Here is a 20,762-nt window from a genome sequence, read left to right on the forward strand (position 1 = left end):
TGGGATTTGAACCAGGTCAGCCTGAACCCCAACTGTGAGTCACATTTCAGTTGGCAGGAATGAAGCTGCCAACATGGACAGCCAAAGGCCAACTTTTCAGTCCCCGATTACAGTTCATGATGCAAAACCTCCTGCATGCTCCACCCCAAACAATTCTGTGCTTCCTCTCTCCTGATCCCATTTCCAATGGTTCCCCCTCAAAACCAAACTTCCCAACCTGCTCTCCAAGGTTCATGACCTTTGGAAAATCAGCCCTGACACTTTTGCTGCCCTTTGGCAGAGGATCTTCTCCTCCCTTGGGTAAGTTTTTGAGGCCATAGCAGTAGCCTCTTTCTTCCACATTCCAAGGACCTCACAGCTGTCAAGAAGGCAGGGTCTTTCTCATACCATTCTCCATCTGCTAGATCATTACCTTTGCATAAAAACCACTCCATGCATTTCAGGCCAGTGGGCCCTACCACCGCACCTCCAGTTTCTGGCCCCACAAACTACCCACCCTTTTTTCCAAGGCCTTTGGACAGTTCTGCCTCATATGCTCTTCTAATGACTGCCATCAGGGGAGCTTTGAAATCCACAGAGACAGCAAATCTAAAAGCCAGGCCTTGGGGTTCCTCTTTCATCACCAATAATCCTGTCCACTCACTAAATTCCTGAGATCCATTCCTGAGATCACACCCTCAGCCTGTCCTTAGTCTTGCTGGTCCCCCTTTGAAATCTTGATTCTGACCACCTCAGCTCTTTCAGAAGCCACCAATACAGCTCCAACTCCGCCAGGATTCCCTCCTCTGACTGGTTCTTTCCAGTCTATTAGGAGCCTCCTCTCTTTAATTCCTGCCTTGTGCAGTCCACGTCACATGGCCCTTTGATGATAGTAATTCTTATTTTCCATGATGTGCTGCTGCCTGTGACTGAAAAACCCCAGTGCTAAATTAAGCCAATCATTGTTGTCTCTGTGCCTGTATTTGGGGTTGCTGAAAAAAATAAAAATCACAAGCCACATAGAAAATGGGCACTATGAATCTGTAATAGAGCTAACAGCAATAGCTGGGTGCTTAGCTATGCTTGGTACAAGGATTATTTCATGTTCAGAACAACTCCACATGGTAGCTATTAATATTATTCTCACCTGCACAGGGAAGAAGGTGAGTCTTTGAGAAGTTCAGAACATGCCTAGTGTCACAGAGTTGGGAGAATGACTTAGCCTGGATTCACATACAGGCTGGCTGGTGGCCCAGAGACTGGGCTATGGTGTCACCCAGCATGACCTACCTCCACTGGCCCTTGGTCTTGCCCATACCTAGCTGGCTGTTTCTCTGGGAAGCTATCATTCTCTACAGTGCAATTTTAAACCTTCTTCACTCTCCTCAAACCACCGACGGCCCTGACTTTCCCCTTATTCTCAGCAGATGACTGTGTTTCCTAATTACAGGGAAAATGGAAGCCATTGGGCCATGTTGCTTGTTCTCTTTCCACAAAATGTTCACACTTACCTGCATCTGCCGTCTTCCTTGCTTCCCTCCTGTTACAATGTGATATTTTCAAAAACAAAAAAAAGACACAACCACGAGATAACAGTCATGTTTTCTCTAAGGGGAGAATGAAACCATTTTATTTAAGGGAATGTTAAAACAAAGCCATATACAATTTGTAACAAATACAATTGTTTGTTCCCTAGTCCTGAATAATTACAGTATATACAAATTCGTAAGGCACTGGTTCCCCCGAAGAACACAAATGAGTCTTCTTCTGAAACAGACAGACAACAAAACCCCTATATATTCCCAACTTTTCTCCCCCAAACATGGCATTGTTGTGTTTGTTTTGTGAGAGGAATACTTGCTAAACTAAATCGCTTTTGATGCTACTCCTTTCATCCCCACTGCTATGGGACAGTTTCCTGAGGAGATATTAGGACTGAACAAACTCAAGTGTGGAAGACTCTCCTCTCTCTGCCTTCCAAGGAGCCAGGAAGGGCCCCACATGAAACTCCAAAAGAAAACGCATGACCCTAGGAGCACGCAATTCGGCCATTAATTAAGTACATGCTATACTTGACTACACACCAATTGAAATGCAGAATCCAAAAATTCCCTTTAAATAAAACCCCAGCATGTTTTCTAAGAAGATTTCTTTTGGGGAATAAAAAGAATTGTCGTGAGTGACTTTTGAGCAGCGCTTCCAGGTCAAAGGCCCGTCTCCTCATACATGATGCTCAGAGCACTTCACTGGTGAGTTAACAATCTTATATGCTTTCATAAATAAATATTATGTTTCATTTAGTACTTTATCATCCATAATATTTTACTCTCTAATCCACATAATGGAGTTGTGCCAGACTCCAGACTGAACATAATATTTATATATACATCTATATTTATAATAATATGTACACACATACATAAGCTATAAACCTGAACGTCTTAGCATACAAAGCTTATCTAACAACTAATAATTTAGGATTCCTTTGGGACAGAGGGGTTAGAAGAAAATAAGCAATCAACTACACAACTGTCAGGTTCTCACTTGTTCAATTGAAGGACAAAACAAAATAATAATAATAAAAATAAAATTCACTTAGCTGCTAGAAATTTAAAAACTATAAAGGATTATTGGGAGCTGAGTAGGTAGTCTTCAAGAACAATTTAGTATTACCTAAGAAAAGTATATTTTGGTAAGATACAGAGGAAAAAAAATCTATTCATAAATAAATTCTTGTTTCACTGAAATGCTATCATAGCTATGTGGGTATTTTTAAATATTTCAGGAATCATTTTCAAATTTTCATAGTAAATAAATCAGGTTGGGGATTATAAAGTAAGCTATCAGTTTTCCCCAAAGCAACCAAATGAACAACAAAGAAGATATTTGGACACTATTTGAATTTCCTTCTATCCACTGGAACCCTAGAAATCTAGTTTACTTTTAAATCATAACCTCTCCACAAAATTTTCTGATTTGAAGTTATTCATGTTCAAGAAAAAGACAATACAGTTTTATCTAAGAGGTGAACCCAACCTCACTTACATTTAGCAAAACACAAGAAAAAACACTATGCCCTGCTTAACTGGCATAAATGCTTACTTACTTGTTTGTAGATGATCTGATTAGAGGCACCAAAGTTTCTCTCCAAGGCTCAGGTGATCATCACACTTAGTTCTAACTTTATATTCCTTCTAAACTATCACAAAAAATATAATTTGACACAACAGACATGAACCTTTACATTGCTACTGAGGTTACTTTAATATCAGTAAGCAGCCTTCTGACTACAATTATATTTGGTACCAATTGTTTTTACTCCTAAGTTTTTTTTTCAAACTCAAGGATTCAGAAATTGTTCCGAGTGAAAAACAAAACGTTGCTATGAAGAAACCCAGGGAAAAGAATGCAGAATGGAGAGTGCTGCATTTCTCATGATTTTCCTAAACCGAAAGCAGTCTCCCATGCACTCATTGCTTCAGAGTGTTCTCTGGATGAACAAGACACCAGCTGCAGGTCTACTTCAGAAGTGAGAAAAATATTTTCTCATTTTTCATGCAGCTGTCAATTTTTCAAAAATTTTCCATCCTTCAGTCACCCGCTGAAAATGCATTAGAAAACACTGCCCCCTGGAGTATTCTGGAAGGAATGTCTTTTTTAAACACCAAGGGGGAAGTGCTGACTTTTTTTTTTTTAACTAACTACTAAAGAAGCAAAGGAAAACCACTGTAAGGAAATGAAATGAAAAAAAAAAAATGAGAACAGGGTGCACAGTTTAAAACTATAAGATTCTTGTTGCTAGGGAATATTGGCACTGTCGATGATTTTATTCCTATTGCTCAAAAGTTAAAATGGAGAAATATTTTACGCAAGTATTACAGAGCAGAAAAACAATAATAAATTAAATAGTGAATTGAACATCACAAGAATAAAGTGAGCCAGTGATCTTAGGATGTGAAATGATCATTGAAGATGCCCATGTTAGAACCATTTCTATTCTAGCATAATAAATCACAGCAGCCATAATATCTTGTGGTCTCCACTAACTCTCTTCTGCTATTCTATCTGAAGGTTATATTTATCTATTTTTAAATTAAAGTTTAATGAAATTAACCAGACAGATGCTTCCCCTCTATCTCTTAATTCAGATAAGAAAAAAGAACAAAAATAAACCATCCTTAACCATACAAAATAAGATGTGCATACTTCTTTCCTTGTGCTTCTGAGATAGGCTCCTTTGCACATATGAGAAACAAGTCATCTGCACCTTCAGCGTCCTCCCTACCTTACTGACATGTTCTTACAACACAATAGCAAATTATTTTAGAGTACCTTGTCTTTAACACAACTCATGGCCATTTTATTTAATATTGATCTTTCTATTTGAGAGATCAAAAGCATGCACAGGTCAATTCTCTGCACATGAGAAAAAGCTTTGCTTGTGTTTAATGAAAAGGAAGGGATTTCACCATGAAAGAAGAGCCGAACACAATCAGAGACAGAAGTGGTTCTGAAGAACACCCATCAACACTTCTATTACAGACACATAAAACCTTCATTTGTTCCATGTTGTCTGAAGCTGCAAAAGGCCACCTGCAGGAATTCCAAAATGTGTTCCCAGAAAGGTAGAACTTGTGCCCACATGCATTCACATTGTTGTGGCAGCCCCAAATGCAGGGCTGGCCAAAGTGGTAGGAGGAGGCCAGGTTGGGGGTTATCTTAAGATGAGTTCCATTCTATGTTCTCCGATTTCACAGACTGTCTTTTGTTAGAGTGCAACATATTCTACCAATGGAAAAACATATATTTTAATTTACCTTCCAACACAGTTTCTGGGAAGAACTTTTGTTATCATTAAACTATAATAGTATAAACCTTAAAACATATACAATATTTGTTTTATTTTGGCAAAATTAAAGCATCTTTTTAAAAAAATGGCAATCCCAACATACAGGGCTTTCTTAGAAAGCAACATGCATCGTATCTTGAATAAGTTACCCAAGGGGTTTCTCCCTCCTACAAACAGACACAGAGGAATCTGTGGTTCTGGGAACTTCTCTACTCTATGTCCAGGCTGCTCCCTGAGAGGTAAGGTCTGAACCCACCAAGAAGCAGGACAACATTCAAGGCTTGGACTGCAGATGCTTCTTTAACACCTTTTGCTCTGCCCAGAGCAGACGAGTATCTATTGGCCTTCAGCGGAGATGCTTCCTTTACCCTCATATCAGAGTTTAATGTCCTGAGACTCTGACATTTTGGCAAGTGTCTTCTTAACACGCAGGGCTGTCAGCCTTGATGCAGGATTGTGAGCCCAGCACTCTGTCATGAGTTTCCCCATCTGCCTTAGACACTGTGAAAAAGAGGAGGAATGTTGGAATAATGTTTAAGAAATATATTATCTGCAAAGCTGGCACTTGATATTTGTCTTTCAGTTTTGGGTTCATAAAATCTGAAAATAATTTTTAGACGTACCCTTAAAACTACATAGTAACAAAATTCCATTAAAATTCCTTCTTATGTAAAATGATAATCACTCAAAAAGATTTTCAGGTCTTTCTTGAAATAGGAGCAAGCAAATGTTTTGCTGATGGTACAGTACAGGATCTATTTGAAGAAGTTTTGAATATTAAGCAAATATACAGACACCAAGGAAGTCTGTGTTCTATACCACACTCCCAGATTGTTTATAAACTTGATAAGTTTAAATATTTCATCTAATTTTATAATATTCAAACAAACATGGTTATTCCTAAACCACAGTTGCCTGCTATGACATTAGCATCACACTGTACCATTTAACAAGATTAATGACCTGTGCACAGCATCACTAAAACTTTCTCCTGTGTTCTCCTATGCTACATCAATCATTGGTCTTCTTATTGAAAAGCACAATTTCACTTCATCAGAAATACTTAGTGAAGGGATTCCAAATAACATTGACACCCATAACTACCTTTGAAATAATGTAACTCCAACATTTCAAAATGCTTTCTGCACAGTTCATTGGAAAACATTTATATTATTTATCATTTCAGTGACTACATGCAAAGCCAATAAAACAAAGATTATTTTTCTAAGAATTTTACACTGAACAATTAGTTCATAGATAGTACTCTGCCTGCTTGATTGCATGGGGTTTGGTTCAATTTTGATAAGAGTCTCTTTTATTTCTCTGGGTGTACTTCAAATTCATCTCCAATGTTCCAGCATGCTGGAGAACTCCAGGGTTTGGATGAGTCGAAGGACAGTGAGTGAAGGAAGCACAAGGGGCAGAGGAAACAGAGTCAGAAAGGCATATCCTGCCCAATGTCCTTTCTGTTAGCTCCTTTCCAGAAACATCTGGGTTTTACCAGTAAGCCCTCAGAGCCAAACTGAATATGGATTTGTTCAAATCATATCTCATCATCCTTATTAACAAAGACACTCGGTCAGGCAGCTCAACTAGAACAACTTGTACCACTTCACTATACAGAAAACTCAGCTCTTCAGATACCTGCCTTTTCTCTCATCCAAATGGCAGAAAGCTATTTCTGGGTTTGTTATGAAGAAAAAAAAAATCATGATGCTTAAAGTATATTCATAAAAACAGATAATAGCCTTTAGGCAAATATCAAGACTTCATAAATAAATGATATAATGTTATCTATTTTGTAGGCTCAATGTTGACCCACCCAATATGTTCTGGAAGTGGCAAAATAAAATTGGAAGAAATGAACGGAAGATTCAGCACACTACACATAGCTCCATATAAATTATTGAAGTAAGGCAACATTATCATCATCATCAAAACAAAGAAGAATGACATTAAGGGAATACTTGGAATTAGAGGAAAAGTCTGTTGAGACGACCATGGAACACATAGTGACCTCAGGCCTTACCTCATCACTGCTCCAGCGATTGGGGAATGAGGGCCGTGACTTCTTGATGCACACAATCTCTCTCATGTCCTCGTAAGAGGGGTCAGTGGGCACCAGGTCATGATAGGGAAGCTGGTATTCTTCCACTATACCTGAAAATATATTTTCAGTACTATTATTTTCTGTAAAGTGGGGGGGAAAAAAACTCTTAACAGACAAACTGTTCTCAAAGAAAATGACTATCAATTTTAAATACAAGTTTAGGCCAACAAACAACAATAGATCTTGGGGGTGGGAGGAAACCTTATCCAAATGATTCTCAGCCTAACTTACAAAAAAATAAAACACCCAGAAGAAAATACTTTCATAGATCTTCAAGTTATTTTGCTATTTTTTTTCTAACTTCCAAATGCTAAGTGAAATGAACATATCAAAATTTCCAATTTTATAAAGACCAAATCTTTAAGACATTTATATTAAATCAATGCAAATTTGAAAATTTGAAAATTCACATCTTGAATTCATACTACATAATATGTGACTGTTTCTATTACTGTAATTTGAAATTAGGAATATCATAAGTTTGGTTGCAAAATGTCAGACATATTTTTTTCTGCTTAATCATAAGAATGGAGTTTTCTGCACATTAAATATTTGGAAAGTTGTATATATACTGAAAATCTAAAGATTGTCTAATTTTTATTTTCTCTTTATTTTTTTCTGTATATACTCCTCTATTTTATCTTTCCTAATAAGTAATTTTTACTTTTTTCAATCTGTCCTTTAAAAAAGGCTACTAGTGTCTTTCTTTTAACGTTATCTGATGAACTCCTCACAATAATGCTAAGCAGCTCCTGTTCTCAGAGGATGAATGGATTCTCTTCTGAAAAATCTTTCCAGAGCACCGTTGCTCCCTATCCTAAATCACCTTTTATAGAAATGCTACTGCTTTTCACCTGACAAAGATGAAACCATCAAGTTGGCAGATTTTACGCCACATCAGAAAATCCACTGGAGGTTCACTGTGGCAAAACCTGGGTGTGTGTTATGCTCTTTTTTTGTAACCTCAAACCCATTCAAAATCCTAAAAGTCCATTCCAACCCACCATCTGTTCATCATTTGTGCCCCCCTACTGTGACAACTAAGCCTTTTACCTGCATTAACTATGTTTCTATTTCCTTCCCTGTTTCTATTTCCTTCCTTGTGCTTCTTTATCATCTCAGCATAAAAGATAATAAAGGCACAGGGTCAGACACATAGGAGATCAGCTTCTTTTCAATTTTTCCTCCCTTTATGACTATGAAGCCAATGGTCCTGCAAACATCTTGAGGGCAACCACCAGATGGACTTGATTCATCTCACATTTCCCTCAGTGTCTAATGGTGGTGCCATTGCTTGGATGAATTGATGGATGGATGGATGGTGAGGCAGGAATATAAACTACAATAGACACCCGCAGAACCAATCATACAAAATTATGAGTCAATCAAATTCTGGCTTTGAACCATAGACCTTACTTCTTTCTCTTTATCATGTAACCAAGTTATCAAAATTTCCATGTGAACTGCCATTTAATTTTGTGGTTTATTTTCTCTTTCCCCACCACTTTCTTCTCAAGTTTGAAAGGCCTACATCTGGTTATGTCTCCTTCACCCCAGATTTCCTGAACTAGAAAGACAAACTCCCCAGTCTTCCAATATCTTCATAAAACTTCAAAATGTTACAGAACAAAAATTACTGTGCTTTGCCTCTCTGGAAAAGAGAAAAGAAACACATTGTTTTGAGAGCCCACTTAGACCAAGCATGCAGGTAGGTATGCTATATAATTCATCTGATTAAATTCTCACAAACACATTCATGAGAAAGGATTACTACACACAAAGAGGAAACTTGGTTCCTAGGGCTTAAAAAACTTGCTCAAGGCCATGCAGTTGGCCTGAGGCAGAGCAGGGACTTTTTCCTCTGAGAAACAAGTCAATCTCCTGCAGGGATATTTCTCAAACCTCTACCTGCAAAGACAACCCAGGCAAAGCAATTAAGACCCTGCTGTGCACATAAAACTAGTTTGTTTCTAAAGCTGGGGATCATTTCTTCTCTATTTGACATAAGGCTTTTCAAACCTAGACTTCTAGTTTGTAGACCTATTTGCTTTAGATGTTCAGGAAAACAAACAAAAGTAGAAAGTCATCTTGTACTCTACTATACCTTTAACATCTATAAAACTATTCTAGTTCAGTGCAAGCAGATTATTCAAAAATAAATTCCCCTCCTACTTACACAGCATGAAATCAAGGCAAAAGCAATTAATCTATTTATGTTTTGGCTACTTCTCTTCTTCTTCATACTTACAACAGGAGATTTAGTCAATAGCTGGTTACAGTAAATTTCTTGTATTCACTTTCCTTTGTACAGTTTCTCATTTCAAAGGGAATGAGTTCTATTTCAAATTGCTTATAAAAGGTTCAGAATTCCCAAGGTGATTAGAAGGCACTGCATTATTGAAGGTGATCTTTCTACATCTATATGTACAAATGTTTATCCATTAACTGTTTCTTGCTTTTATTTAATTTAAATACAAATCTGCATGTATTATGGCTCCACCAACCAAAAAGAAAATTAATAGTATGTACTGCTAATAGAGTGCCATTTATGTGCCAGGCGGTTTTAATTCTCTTTACATTCATTGAAACATCACAACAGTCTGAGTTACATACAATAATATGCCTCATTTTTAATAAAACACTGAATCAAAGAAAAGTTTAGCAACTTTCCCAAGATGTCCCAGATAATAAAGAGCAGGTAAAGGAACAATTCCCAGTAATAGTTATATGTACTTTCACAACTTGGAGCAAGTTCATGATTACATGAAACATTTAAATTGGCCATGTAGAGGAACCACAGCAGCATCAACCCTTTTTCAGGAGCACAACCATGTGCAGAATAATTTACAGTGTATATTTTGTACTTGACTCAGAAGAGGATAACACTCTTTACCTAAAAGGAATCAGAATCTTCTAGAAGATGATAAGGTAGCAGTAAACGAAAACAGCACAACCAGTAATACTTCTGAATATATAAGGATATCTTTTTGATATCAACTATAGTTGGTCTTTTAGGGAATCCCTATGCCTGTAGAAAAATTATCATAAACAATAACAATATTCTGATGCTTTAATTTCCTTTTGCTAAAAATCAATGTTTAAAAATTGGTTTACAAGAAGTTTTATAGAAAATAAAGAAATAGAGAAGTTAATGAATGGGTGTCCCATCCGGAGGTTATGTCTCCACAGTAATCTCTGCAGAGGAAACACAGGGGATGGGAGAGTGGGGTTGGGGAAGGAGCTCACAGGTAGGTGAGAAAAGGCTGGTAGGAAAGAGGATTGACATGAAGGAGAACTTCTGGAGGAAAAGCCCAAAAGAGAAATGAAACAATACACAGAGCAGCAGAAGATATTCTTTGAGGAGATAGGAGAAGTTAACAGAGTGTTTGGAAGAGATTCTTCGACAGCAGATGGAGGGAAGGAGGCAAAGATTACTCTGTCAAATATCATTCCCTGGAAAGACTGTGACACAGAAACTTCTGCTTAAAAAGGGAAATAAAAGAAAACCTGATTCTGTAGACAATATGACTTTGATTTCTGATCAGCAAGAAAGAATTTGCAGTAACTCCCATAGTAGCTTTTCAGAGACATCGTGGTTTTTTACCTCCTGAAACACATCTCCGAGCAACCTCCCAAAGGATGAGTCCAAAACTGTACATATCAGCCATGATGTAAGACTGAAAGTGGTTTCTATTCAAGCTCTCGTCCAACACCTCTGGAGGCATGTAGCGCTTGGTGCCAACACGAGTGTTGGGTGGTATGTCAACTTCATTTGTATCACTAAGGAAAGAATAAAACAGAGCGTTATCAATAGCAAAGAGGACCCTCAAATGACAGTTTGAAGTGATGGTTTTAAATAGGGCTGTAGTAGACGGTGAGAAAAGAAAACCTTGGTGGGAAAAGAAAACCTTTCAGGGAATAAAAAAACATTTCTTTGAAAAATAATTCTTGCCAGAAGTTATGGCAAATGCTCACAGGTAAAAACCCAATGCAGATGAGACTAAATCAGCATGAAACTATAACAGAAAAAACTGTATTACCACTAGATCAAATTTAGACTCTAACCCACTGCTAAATATCTAATAAACATTTTAAAAATACTTTATATTTTAATACTTTTGCTATTACAATTGGTATGTGCACATAACAACTTGGTTTGTTTAAGACAGGTGTGTGTGTGTGTGTGTGTGTGTGTGTAGTGTAGTACTAGGGTTTGATCTCAGGGCTCTGTGTGCTAGGGTAAGCCCCCTCCCACTGAGCTACACCTCCAGTCTGAGATAATTATTATTTTTTTAAGCCAGGTGAGGATTTTTGATGTCACAGATGATCAATACTAAACTTATGGAAACACTAGCAGGTTTGAGGAAAACAACAACACCTGGGTTTGATCTTATTGCTTCATTATCTACTAAAACATAAAGCATGTGGCATCATTTGGGAAAATGTAAAGTATGGCAGATGTCGCTCTGTAGCTCTCAAATAGTTCGCATTCACTAAAACATAACTATAAAGCTTTCTTTTAAAAAATCTTCTGAAATTCATTTCTAGATAAAATCTATTCCAAAAGATAAAAACTATTCCCAAAGACATGTCACCAATATACTCACCAGATTTCTTATGGTTGTCTAGGAGTAACAAAGAACCTATCTTCATAAAATGAAAGTTAAAATATAAATTTATTAAACAGCAGGTATCCCTTATCATCTTACATTGTCTTACATTTAAGACAAACAGGTCTTAATGTACTGGGTTCTTTCCTAAGACTAGGAAGAGATGCTAAAACATTGATTTTCAGATGAGTACAGTAGAAGGAAGGGAGCAGGAGGAGGGGAAGGAGAGGTGCTGGGGGCTGAATTAGAACAAGATATATTCCATGCTCTTATAATTATGTCCAAATGGATTCTACTGTCATGGATAACTAAAAAGAACCAATAAAAATATTAATATTCAGTAGTTACAACATAATACTAAAGAAAAATTTGTCTGTGTAAGGGAGGAAAGTGTGCCAAGAGCAGACTTAATGACAAACTGGGAAAATGTCAGCTGAAAAGACACTGCACCAGCTCCACCACCAGTTACCAGGAGAAGAACTTCTCTCCTGCTCTACCTGCCCACACCTCTCATGTGAGCACACAGCAGGTATTTCATTAATATGTTTTCTGAATGTATTATAATTTATCACTTTTAATCACTAGAAGAAAACGGTGGTGGCCCAAGGTAAGGAAACCTGGGTTCAAGCAGAGAAAATAAACAGGGGTTTGCAAATGAAAAGAAAATGGTTAAGGGCTTTAATATAAACCAGAACATGTCCTGAGAAAGCCATCTAAGAATAGTCTCAAAGCAGGCATTTACAAAAGTCAAAGTTATATTCTGACCACAGTGGATAAAGATCTTGGCAATTACACTCCCTTCCGACTCTTAGCTCCTTCATGTTTATTTGAACTGGAGAAGTCAGGAAGTGGCATTGGAAAGTGTGACATGGAGACACCTACTGGAGAACAGAAAAGTAACTACTACCTAGGGAAAGAATCAGGATGGGTGATGGTGAGACTATATGTAGTTATCTCTATTTTTTCCCCCTCAAACACTGCAAAAACATATAATTAAGAATTCTGATCAAATGCAAAAAAAGCCAGTTCCTTCCACCAGTCATAAAATCTCAGCACAGCCATTCCTCCTCTTCTTCCTCCCCCATACCTGGTGTTTTTCCAAATAGAATTTGCATAATATCTTCCCTAAATAAATATCTTCCCTGGTAGTATTTGAATAAATAATCATTTCCAATATAAGATTATAAATTCCTTCAAGTCCCCAATATCTGTCATCATCATATGGTATTTCCCTAAAGAGGGGAGGTAGCCCCAGTCCATCTCCACTCATGGTGTCTCTTGCACATGTAGGAAAACAGTATACTTGAAATGAAAGAAGGAAAAGGCCTGTTTATGGCCATCTTTGCTATGGATCATTTTAAAAGAAAGGCCATACAAAGATCATGAAATGAGAGGTTATCAATATCCAGGAAAATAAATAGAATTTCACTGAGCAAATTAATTTTGTAAAGAATTACTACTGACCTCATGGTAAACGCCTTTAGCACTACATTTAAACAAACATGTTAATTTTAAATAATTCATGTCTGATATTACGAAGTAGCAGACTCTCTAAGACATAAAGCTCTGCCCTTCTTCCCTCAGGCATGTTTCTATGCTTGAAAGTAATTAAACTGCATTTCTTAGGTTTTTCAGTAACATCACTTTTCCTATTCTCAAATAATTGCAGAGAAAATTTGACCTTGTATTAATTTTCAAGGCCAAAATTAGAAATTAAAATGATTTAATATGGGGGCATCAAGAATTAAAAGAACACAAAAAGAAGGTAGAGTCAGCTTGAGTAAGACATTTAACAGAGTATAGTGTGACAGAAGAAAAGGCCCAGGGGAAAGAAAAGGCCAGGGTGCCTTCAGCCCACTCCAGCTCCTTTCCCTCGGAGGAGTGTGGAGCAGTCAGAAACCAGGTTGGCAGGACATTTATCAAAGAAGAGGTACAAAGGCAGAGAAAATAACCACACACCCACAAAGTAGTTCTGTGCACCCTAGTAGCCACACACATCTGTAGTCAGATTAGAAATCTGTACAGCTGAAAGATAAACAGGAATTGGTTCCTTCTGGGAGGGACAGAAGGGAATGACCCCAGCAGTGCACTCCCTCATGCCTACACCTGGTGACTGGCCCAGCATACCTCCAGCACAGCACTGGGGGGCTATGGTGCATGGTCACCACAGGTGTTGGTGTTATGGCCAGAGGGACATCTGGGACTGCAGAAAGCCTAGAAGTGCAGCATCCCCTCAGGACCCTAAGCAGGTGGGAGAACAAACCATGAGCACCCACAGGACATGCCTTAGGTGCTTAGTCACCAGGCCCTGGGTAAAGGGAAGCCAAAGATTTGAGTTTGGAGACAGGGAATAAAGGGAAATTTAAAAGTACAAAGCATCAGTATGAGTTGTATTTTATACTGAATGATTCTCATTAAACTTCCAGATGAGAAGTGTTATATACAGGGAGACGTCTCTGCTCAGTTCAGCACACGGCACATCCCTATAGCACCATTCCCTGAGGAAAGAGCTTCATGAAGATCTTCAGCAGAGCACATATGACAACAGAGGCCATCACAGGAGCAGAGTGCTTAGCTGGGAGGAGCACAGTGCTTAGCTGGGAGGAGCACAGTGCTTAGCTGGGAGGACCAGGATCCTCCTCATGATACCTTACCTGAAACAGGGAGGGGAAAGGGGAACTGGGGGGATAAGAAGGTCATAGAGAAAGACAGGAAAAGTAAACACTGTATACCTTTAATAATCTAAAACTTTAGAAGAACATGTGAAACAAGACTAGGTGAGAAGACCTAGTGTGTGACTTACTAGAAATATCCTCCCCCAAAGTGTGAGTCTTAGAAGCTTACAGCAGAGCTGAGCTCTTTCCTTTGTGTTTCCCGAAGCACCCTGTCAATGGCCGTGGAACTGATTTGCTCACTTAATCCCTGCCCATTTTGATGCTCACCAATGAGACTTTTCCTTAGCACTTTTCATTGGGTTCAATGCTGCTGTGATTAAATTCTGAGAAATCTCCGGGTTTCCTGGAAACAGAACTTTGGAACTAAAAATTCTCTGGCTGCAGAAACCTGGGGAGGAGTGCTGAGGCTGCCACTAATGAGTTTAGTTCTGTGACATCTGTGAGTCATTTAGCCATGTCACTTTTTAAAAAAACAACCTAGTAAGTATAGAAACCAAAGCAGTGCAGAAAATAATGACATCAGAAGGACTCGAGAAATTCAGTCCCTGCTGGGCTGGGCCACCCATCTCTTTACACTTGGACAACTTGACAATCATCAGCTGGGAGATATCTGGGTGACAGCCTAGTCTTCACTGTAGATTTTCTATTTAAAATTTAATACCTGAGAGGGCCTGAGTCAGGATTTATTTTCCTGCTAAGAAAATATTTTATTCTGACATGGAAGCACCAGAGGGGTTGCTTGATTCTCCAGAGTAAAACATTAAAAACTGTGTAAATTCCTTCACGTCTCATTGTTTTCTCTTCCCAGGAGAGATCCAGGGTAATGGTGATATCTGCCAGGGCATCACCTGAATTAAATCTCAGTTGAGCAGGAAATGCATCAGCACTCAGGTCATTGTCAGAAGAGTGCAGGAAGAACTGAACAGAGGGCAAAACAGTTCTAGGAGCAGGAAATGTCATAAGACACCGTCGGCTCTCTCTGGACTCTCCACTTCCCTGGGAACCTCCAGAAATGACTGAAGAAACTAAGAGACCACTTGCCATAACGGAGACACTGGAATATAGATTGTTTTCACAGGAAGTTCGCATATGAAGTCTGAAAATTCAGCACTGGATTTGCTATGACTCTATTTGCAATAAAATGTTCTGAATATCTGTACATGTACACATACACAAAATACAAAAGTAAAAAAAAAAAAAAAAAAAAAAACAATAGAAACCAAAGGGACATATAAAGAAAGGCTTAAAATTTAGGCCACAAACTGGAGGTGCAAACTTTGAGATGCAGGAAATAATATGAACAGGACCTTTGAAATGATCAAATGTAAGCTCCAATTAATGGAAGAAGAAACTGAGGTTTAGACATGTGAATGAGCCCCGCTCAGCTTTAGCTATATGAATCTGTGCAACATCTGAGTCAGGGCCACATCTCTCTCCTCCCTTGATGAACGAGCCACTAAATGCCAAATAAATCTCTGAATTGTCCCTTAAATTAGTTCCCCTACACTTCCTACAATCAAGGTCTGCATAAAATTTGAGAGACCATTCAGTTCATTCCCCTTATGTTAAGCAAAACTAAGTTTCAGAAACATAATAGATACTCTGTTTGTTTGAAGGTCTACAAAGAAGATTAGGTATCAGTTAATTTGCTATTGCCTACATTTATTGATTTAAAACAAAATAACAATACTTATAATAACGGGTAAAGTGTTATACCATATTAAATGGGAAAAACATTAATAAATTTTGGTATAGATCCTGCTCTCAAGATGCCCAATGACTAGTGGGAGAGATGAGGCATGTAACAAAATAATTATAATACCAGGCAGACAAGGGCCAGGAAATTACTACAGGAGGACAGAAGATAACATCATTATTTCTAAGTGGGGGTGAATAAAGTAGCTTAGAGGCACCTCTGAGATTAAGGTACATGGAGAATCAGAGTCATTTCAAGCCAGGGATTGTGTAACCAAAAACCAGGCAGTAGTAAGCATGGGGAATTATAAGGAAAAACTGCAAGCAACTCAGTTCTGTAAAAGTACACAAATTGGAGTCTGTAGAATATAAAACTAGGAAGGTGGATTTAGTGCAGAATGTATAGGATCTCTGGAGCTAGAGAAAGGTGTTTCTTCTTCATTCTGTGGTCCATATGGAATAACTCATTTATCTATTAAATAAAAATTATAAGCAACACCTTATAATGGAAGGTACTTGGATAGAAATTTGAAAAAATATATGTTATCTTTCTTCAAAGGATTACTCTCTATTGGGAGGGACAGATAAATAGTCAATGATCACTATAAAACAGAGTGAGAAGTATCATAACAGGTGCAGGGTCACCCTGGAGGTATACAAGAAGATGAACTAAAAATAAGACTTGTATGAGAATAGCAACAGAAGATATCTCTAAGGAAGAAACTGAAGACCAGCAGTAGTTCTGATGGAGGAGGGGATATGAGTATTCAGATAATAAAAGCATTTAAAAAAATAAACTTGGGATATGAACATATAAAGGGGTCAGAACAAAGACAGCAAAAGTAAATAGTATGCTATGAATAGGACTCACCAATAGTCCAGGATCAGTAAAGAAAGAGAGGCCACTGTAACCAAAGGACTTTATGTATTAACCCAAAGCCACGGGAAATGTGAAATTATGATAATGTCCAAAATATACTCCAATAAAACAGAGGGCACAGCATGCAGAAAAGATTGAATAGTGCAAAGACAAAGAGAAAATAACTGCAAAATGCTTTACTCCTGAGTCTAGAAAATTGGTGTTGAGGGCCCAAGCTGGCCAGGGACAAGTGGGAATTTCATGAAGACAGAATTCATTTGTTAGAAAAACAAAAGGTCTGGGAACAAAAGAAGATGTTAGACATCCTAGGTTTAGGATGGTTCAGCAAAACTAAGAACTAGAAGAAAGAACAAGAAAACACACAGGTAGAAAGTATTTAAAAAGCAGGCAAGAAGACCTAGTGGGAGAGAGAAGAAGGAACATGCAGAAAAAAGTCTCATGAAAAGAGGAGGAGGGGAAAGGCTTGGGTGCTATGGACCCTGGGATGGGAAGGGGATGCGGCCACCTGGTGACAAAGACAAATGGTTGTCTCACTAAAGAAGTGTCAGGAGGGGATGAAACAGAAGCCACATTATATGACATTAAAAATTACTAGGCTGGGAAAGCAGATTACCCTTTGTACCTCTATGGAGAAATTTAACAGAGGAAGGAGGGAAAGGTTAGTAATGTGAAGAATGCCATGGTGTGTGCGTGTGTGTGTGACTTGAAAAGGGCTACAGGTCATTAAAAAGAACTCAGAAGGAAGAGGGGATGTAATAATCTTTATTGGCAGGAGATTCATATTTCTAACTTAAATCTATAGCCCAAAACATTTCCTTTGTTTTTAAAGATCAGGAACTTTAATTTGTCATGTTTAAATGGTAAAGACCTTCTATGTTTGGGGTTCATTATTAAATCACACTGCAGCCTTTACTTCCAGGTGGAAATACCAACTCATCTGTCCTTTCTTGTGAATTTTATTTTCCAAAATTTTCATCATTCCATGACTTTCCCTCGAATCTAAAGTGAGCTTTCAAAAAGGCAGGTAGGTATATGATGGTTCTTCTATGCCAGTGGTACCCAAACTCATCTTGGCTGTTTTGTTTTCAGAACAGAAGAACCATTCCTCTAATTAAATCATCCTCAAAAAAAAAAAAAAAAAAAAGGAGCCTTTCCACTTAAAATAAAGTCCCAACTGGGCCCATCTGCTCTACATTGTGTAGACCAACCAGCCCAAAGGGGGTCTGAAAACCACTGTTAATACACTCCGCTTTATGTGCCCAAGTGTTATATTCATTGCTTAAACTACAGTAGAATAGTGCTGAACACTGGGTGTATTAGATAAGTTTCTAATATTTCTTATTAAACACTCATGCAAGTTATCTTCCTATTCTCAATTAAAAAAAATTAAAAATCAAAACAAAACAGGGCCTTTCTCATTATATAACTGATAGCTCTTTCCTTAAATTTTTTCCTATTTACAAATGTTACACAGAATTCTGACAACAGATTCCCAGACATTAGCTACCTCTTTTCCACAGAAGAGAGGTTCATAACAGTTGCAAATCTAACATCAACAGTTTCTAAGCCAGATCCCTGATAAGCACAGAAATGAGGAGTGATATTTTTGCCCCCAAAGAAAAGCTGGTATTAATGAAATGCCTCACCTACTAAATATCCTACAAACACTGAGCTACAGAGTGTATAATCTTTTAAAATGATAGAAAACAATCATAAAAAGCATATTTGTTCACATTGATACTAACCTAATAAACTTAACAGCCAGGCCCAGGTCAGCTATGCAGCAAGTTCCATTTTTCTTCACCAGGATGTTCTTACTTTTCAGATCTCGGTGTGCAATCGCTGGTTTGCCTTGAGTACTGAAGATTTCTGTATGTAAATGACATAAGCCACTGACAGAAGAGTAGGCTAACTTCAACATGGATTTAGTGTCTAGGGTGGTGGACTTTAGGTAATCATAAAGGGAACCGTTTTCATGATAGTCTGTGATGAGGTAGAGCTGGGTCCAGGACCCAGTTCCTTTGATATCTGCAGCAATGAACCCTAAAAGGAAAAGAGACAAAAAAGATTGGAGGTGTTTTCTCAATAAAATCTAGAATGATTCACAGTCTCAAATAGGATTCTTTGTCCAGAGATGTCGATTGTTTAGCGTTTCACTAAGTTTTCCGATCATGTCTGTGGTGGTATTAAATTACAAATAACAATCAGACACACTTGAAATTGTAGAGATGAAGAATGATTAAAAGTTTACGTCAGAAAACATGACTCCTTTCTGATGAGTAGATGACATTTAAATCCCTTTATGATGTTAAAGTGTCATGAACAACATTGTTTGCAAAACCCAGTCTTGAGTTAAGATACACACCGCACTGATCAGTTTGCATTCACCCTTCCGTGATGCAGACAGACCACGTCTGGCCTAATAGAAAGTCAATCAATTCTTATCATAAATTCTTGACATAAATAAACCCTGCGGATAAAATGCCCATAATTTTTGACATTTAAAAAAATATACATGCTCCTTCAAATCCTAAGAAATTCTGGTGTTGCATTTGTATCTGCAGTTTCTGAAGGAAAAACATTTGAGAGCATTCCAAGTTCAGCCTGCCATCCATTCACGGGAGTGTCTTGGTCATTCTGCCTGTGAGGCCTCCCACTAGAAGCTATGGTCTTGGGCCAATGCCAAGAAGAAAAGCTCTACTCATCTATACATTTCATAGCAAATGTACACAGACTTTCATAGGCAGATGTTGCCGGAAAGACCAAGGGAAGCAGAAAACCCTGAGCACCGCTGTATAGACTTACCCAAAATGTTTTCATGCCTCATCAACACTGTCTGATAGATTTCTGTCTCTCTGAACCAGCTGGCTTCCTCTGTGGTGAAGAACACTTTCACAGCTACCTTTTCGCCACGCCACTTTCCCATCCAAACTTCCCCATAGCGACCTTTTCCAATCTGTTTCACCATCTGAATCTGCTTAGCTATAGTCCTCTGGACCTGTGAAATCCCAAAACACTCTTGTTAGTGTATTCATGGCACTACAGATTTGTTTAATTTTTTTTTCTTCCAGAGAAGAAACGATTAGTGCGTGTAAAATATATGTAGTCAGGATTTTTCTTTATATAGATGAGATATAGATGAGTTATTTGTATTTATTTATTAATTTATACTATTCCCTTTTAAACCTATTTGAGATGGTTATGGATTCTGAATGCTCAACATATTGCCTCCAAATCATTAAATATTTCATTCCTCTAATTGTAATGTTTACAGAGGAAAAAAAAGTGAATGGATTCGCAGTAAATGGCAAAACAGAATATTTTGACTTCCCTACTATACTGTGTTACTGTGTTCTCTGAAGGAACTCTTGCCAGCATATAACAATCACAGATACATTAAGATGAAACAAAATTATAATATACTGTTGGGCACATGAGGGAAAAAAAAAGGAAGGAAAAAGGGAAGAAAGAAAAGGGAGTAGAAAGAAGGGAGGGAGCTGAGACCAAAGCAAGGAACGATACACATTAAACATACAGAAAAGCCAGACTGCTGTCTGGCAGAGAATAATACCAGTGCTGGGATCCAGAATCTAAACAGTGATTTTTTTTTTTAAACTAAGGGGACTTACTCTAGTGTCCGGGGCCACCTTGTTCAGGAGCTATGCACACACCTTTATTTAAGTCCTCAGTAGAGAAGTACTGGAGTGGTATTGCACCCTGCAATGCAACTGGACTTTACCTCTTCTCTGATAATAAAGGTGAAGCTCTAGGAATGGGCATTACCTGATGGGGTTGAATTACACCCACCTGCTTGTTGTAATCCTACCCTTCTGCCCTTTTTTGGATAGACTATTCCATGGATTTGCTCCCTCCATTAATAAAATCTGGGTTTGAGGGGTGCTCCCTCTGTTTCTTGCCTGCCTTGCCTCCTTGGTGGGAGCTGGGTCAGAGGGGCCGTCACAGA

The 20,762-nt window shown here is 38.1% G+C and overlaps 1 protein-coding gene across 14 annotated transcripts in view; it reads right to left on the minus strand.

The window, feature by feature from the left end:
- Positions 1 to 1,575: 1,575 nt before the first annotated feature.
- Bmpr1b (bone morphogenetic protein receptor type 1B) overlaps positions 1,576 to 20,762 on the minus strand; it is a 360,238-nt gene continuing 341,051 nt past the window's right edge. For all 14 annotated transcript variants that reach the window (XM_078021903.1, XM_078021900.1, XM_078021899.1 and 11 more), the window contains 5 exons: positions 19,604 to 19,796; positions 18,544 to 18,841; positions 10,543 to 10,718; positions 6,858 to 6,988; positions 1,576 to 5,329 (listed from right to left, as the gene is read on the minus strand). In XM_078021903.1, the coding sequence (XP_077878029.1) occupies positions 5,204 to 5,329; positions 6,858 to 6,988; positions 10,543 to 10,718; positions 18,544 to 18,841; positions 19,604 to 19,796 (924 nt within the window). In that variant the 3' untranslated portion in view covers positions 1,576 to 5,203. The remainder of the gene's footprint in view (positions 5,330 to 6,857; positions 6,989 to 10,542; positions 10,719 to 18,543; positions 18,842 to 19,603; positions 19,797 to 20,762) is intronic.

This window comes from Ictidomys tridecemlineatus, chromosome 9 (genome assembly GCF_052094955.1).
Source record: "Ictidomys tridecemlineatus isolate mIctTri1 chromosome 9, mIctTri1.hap1, whole genome shotgun sequence".
NCBI classification, from domain to species: Eukaryota; Metazoa; Chordata; class Mammalia; order Rodentia; family Sciuridae; genus Ictidomys; species Ictidomys tridecemlineatus.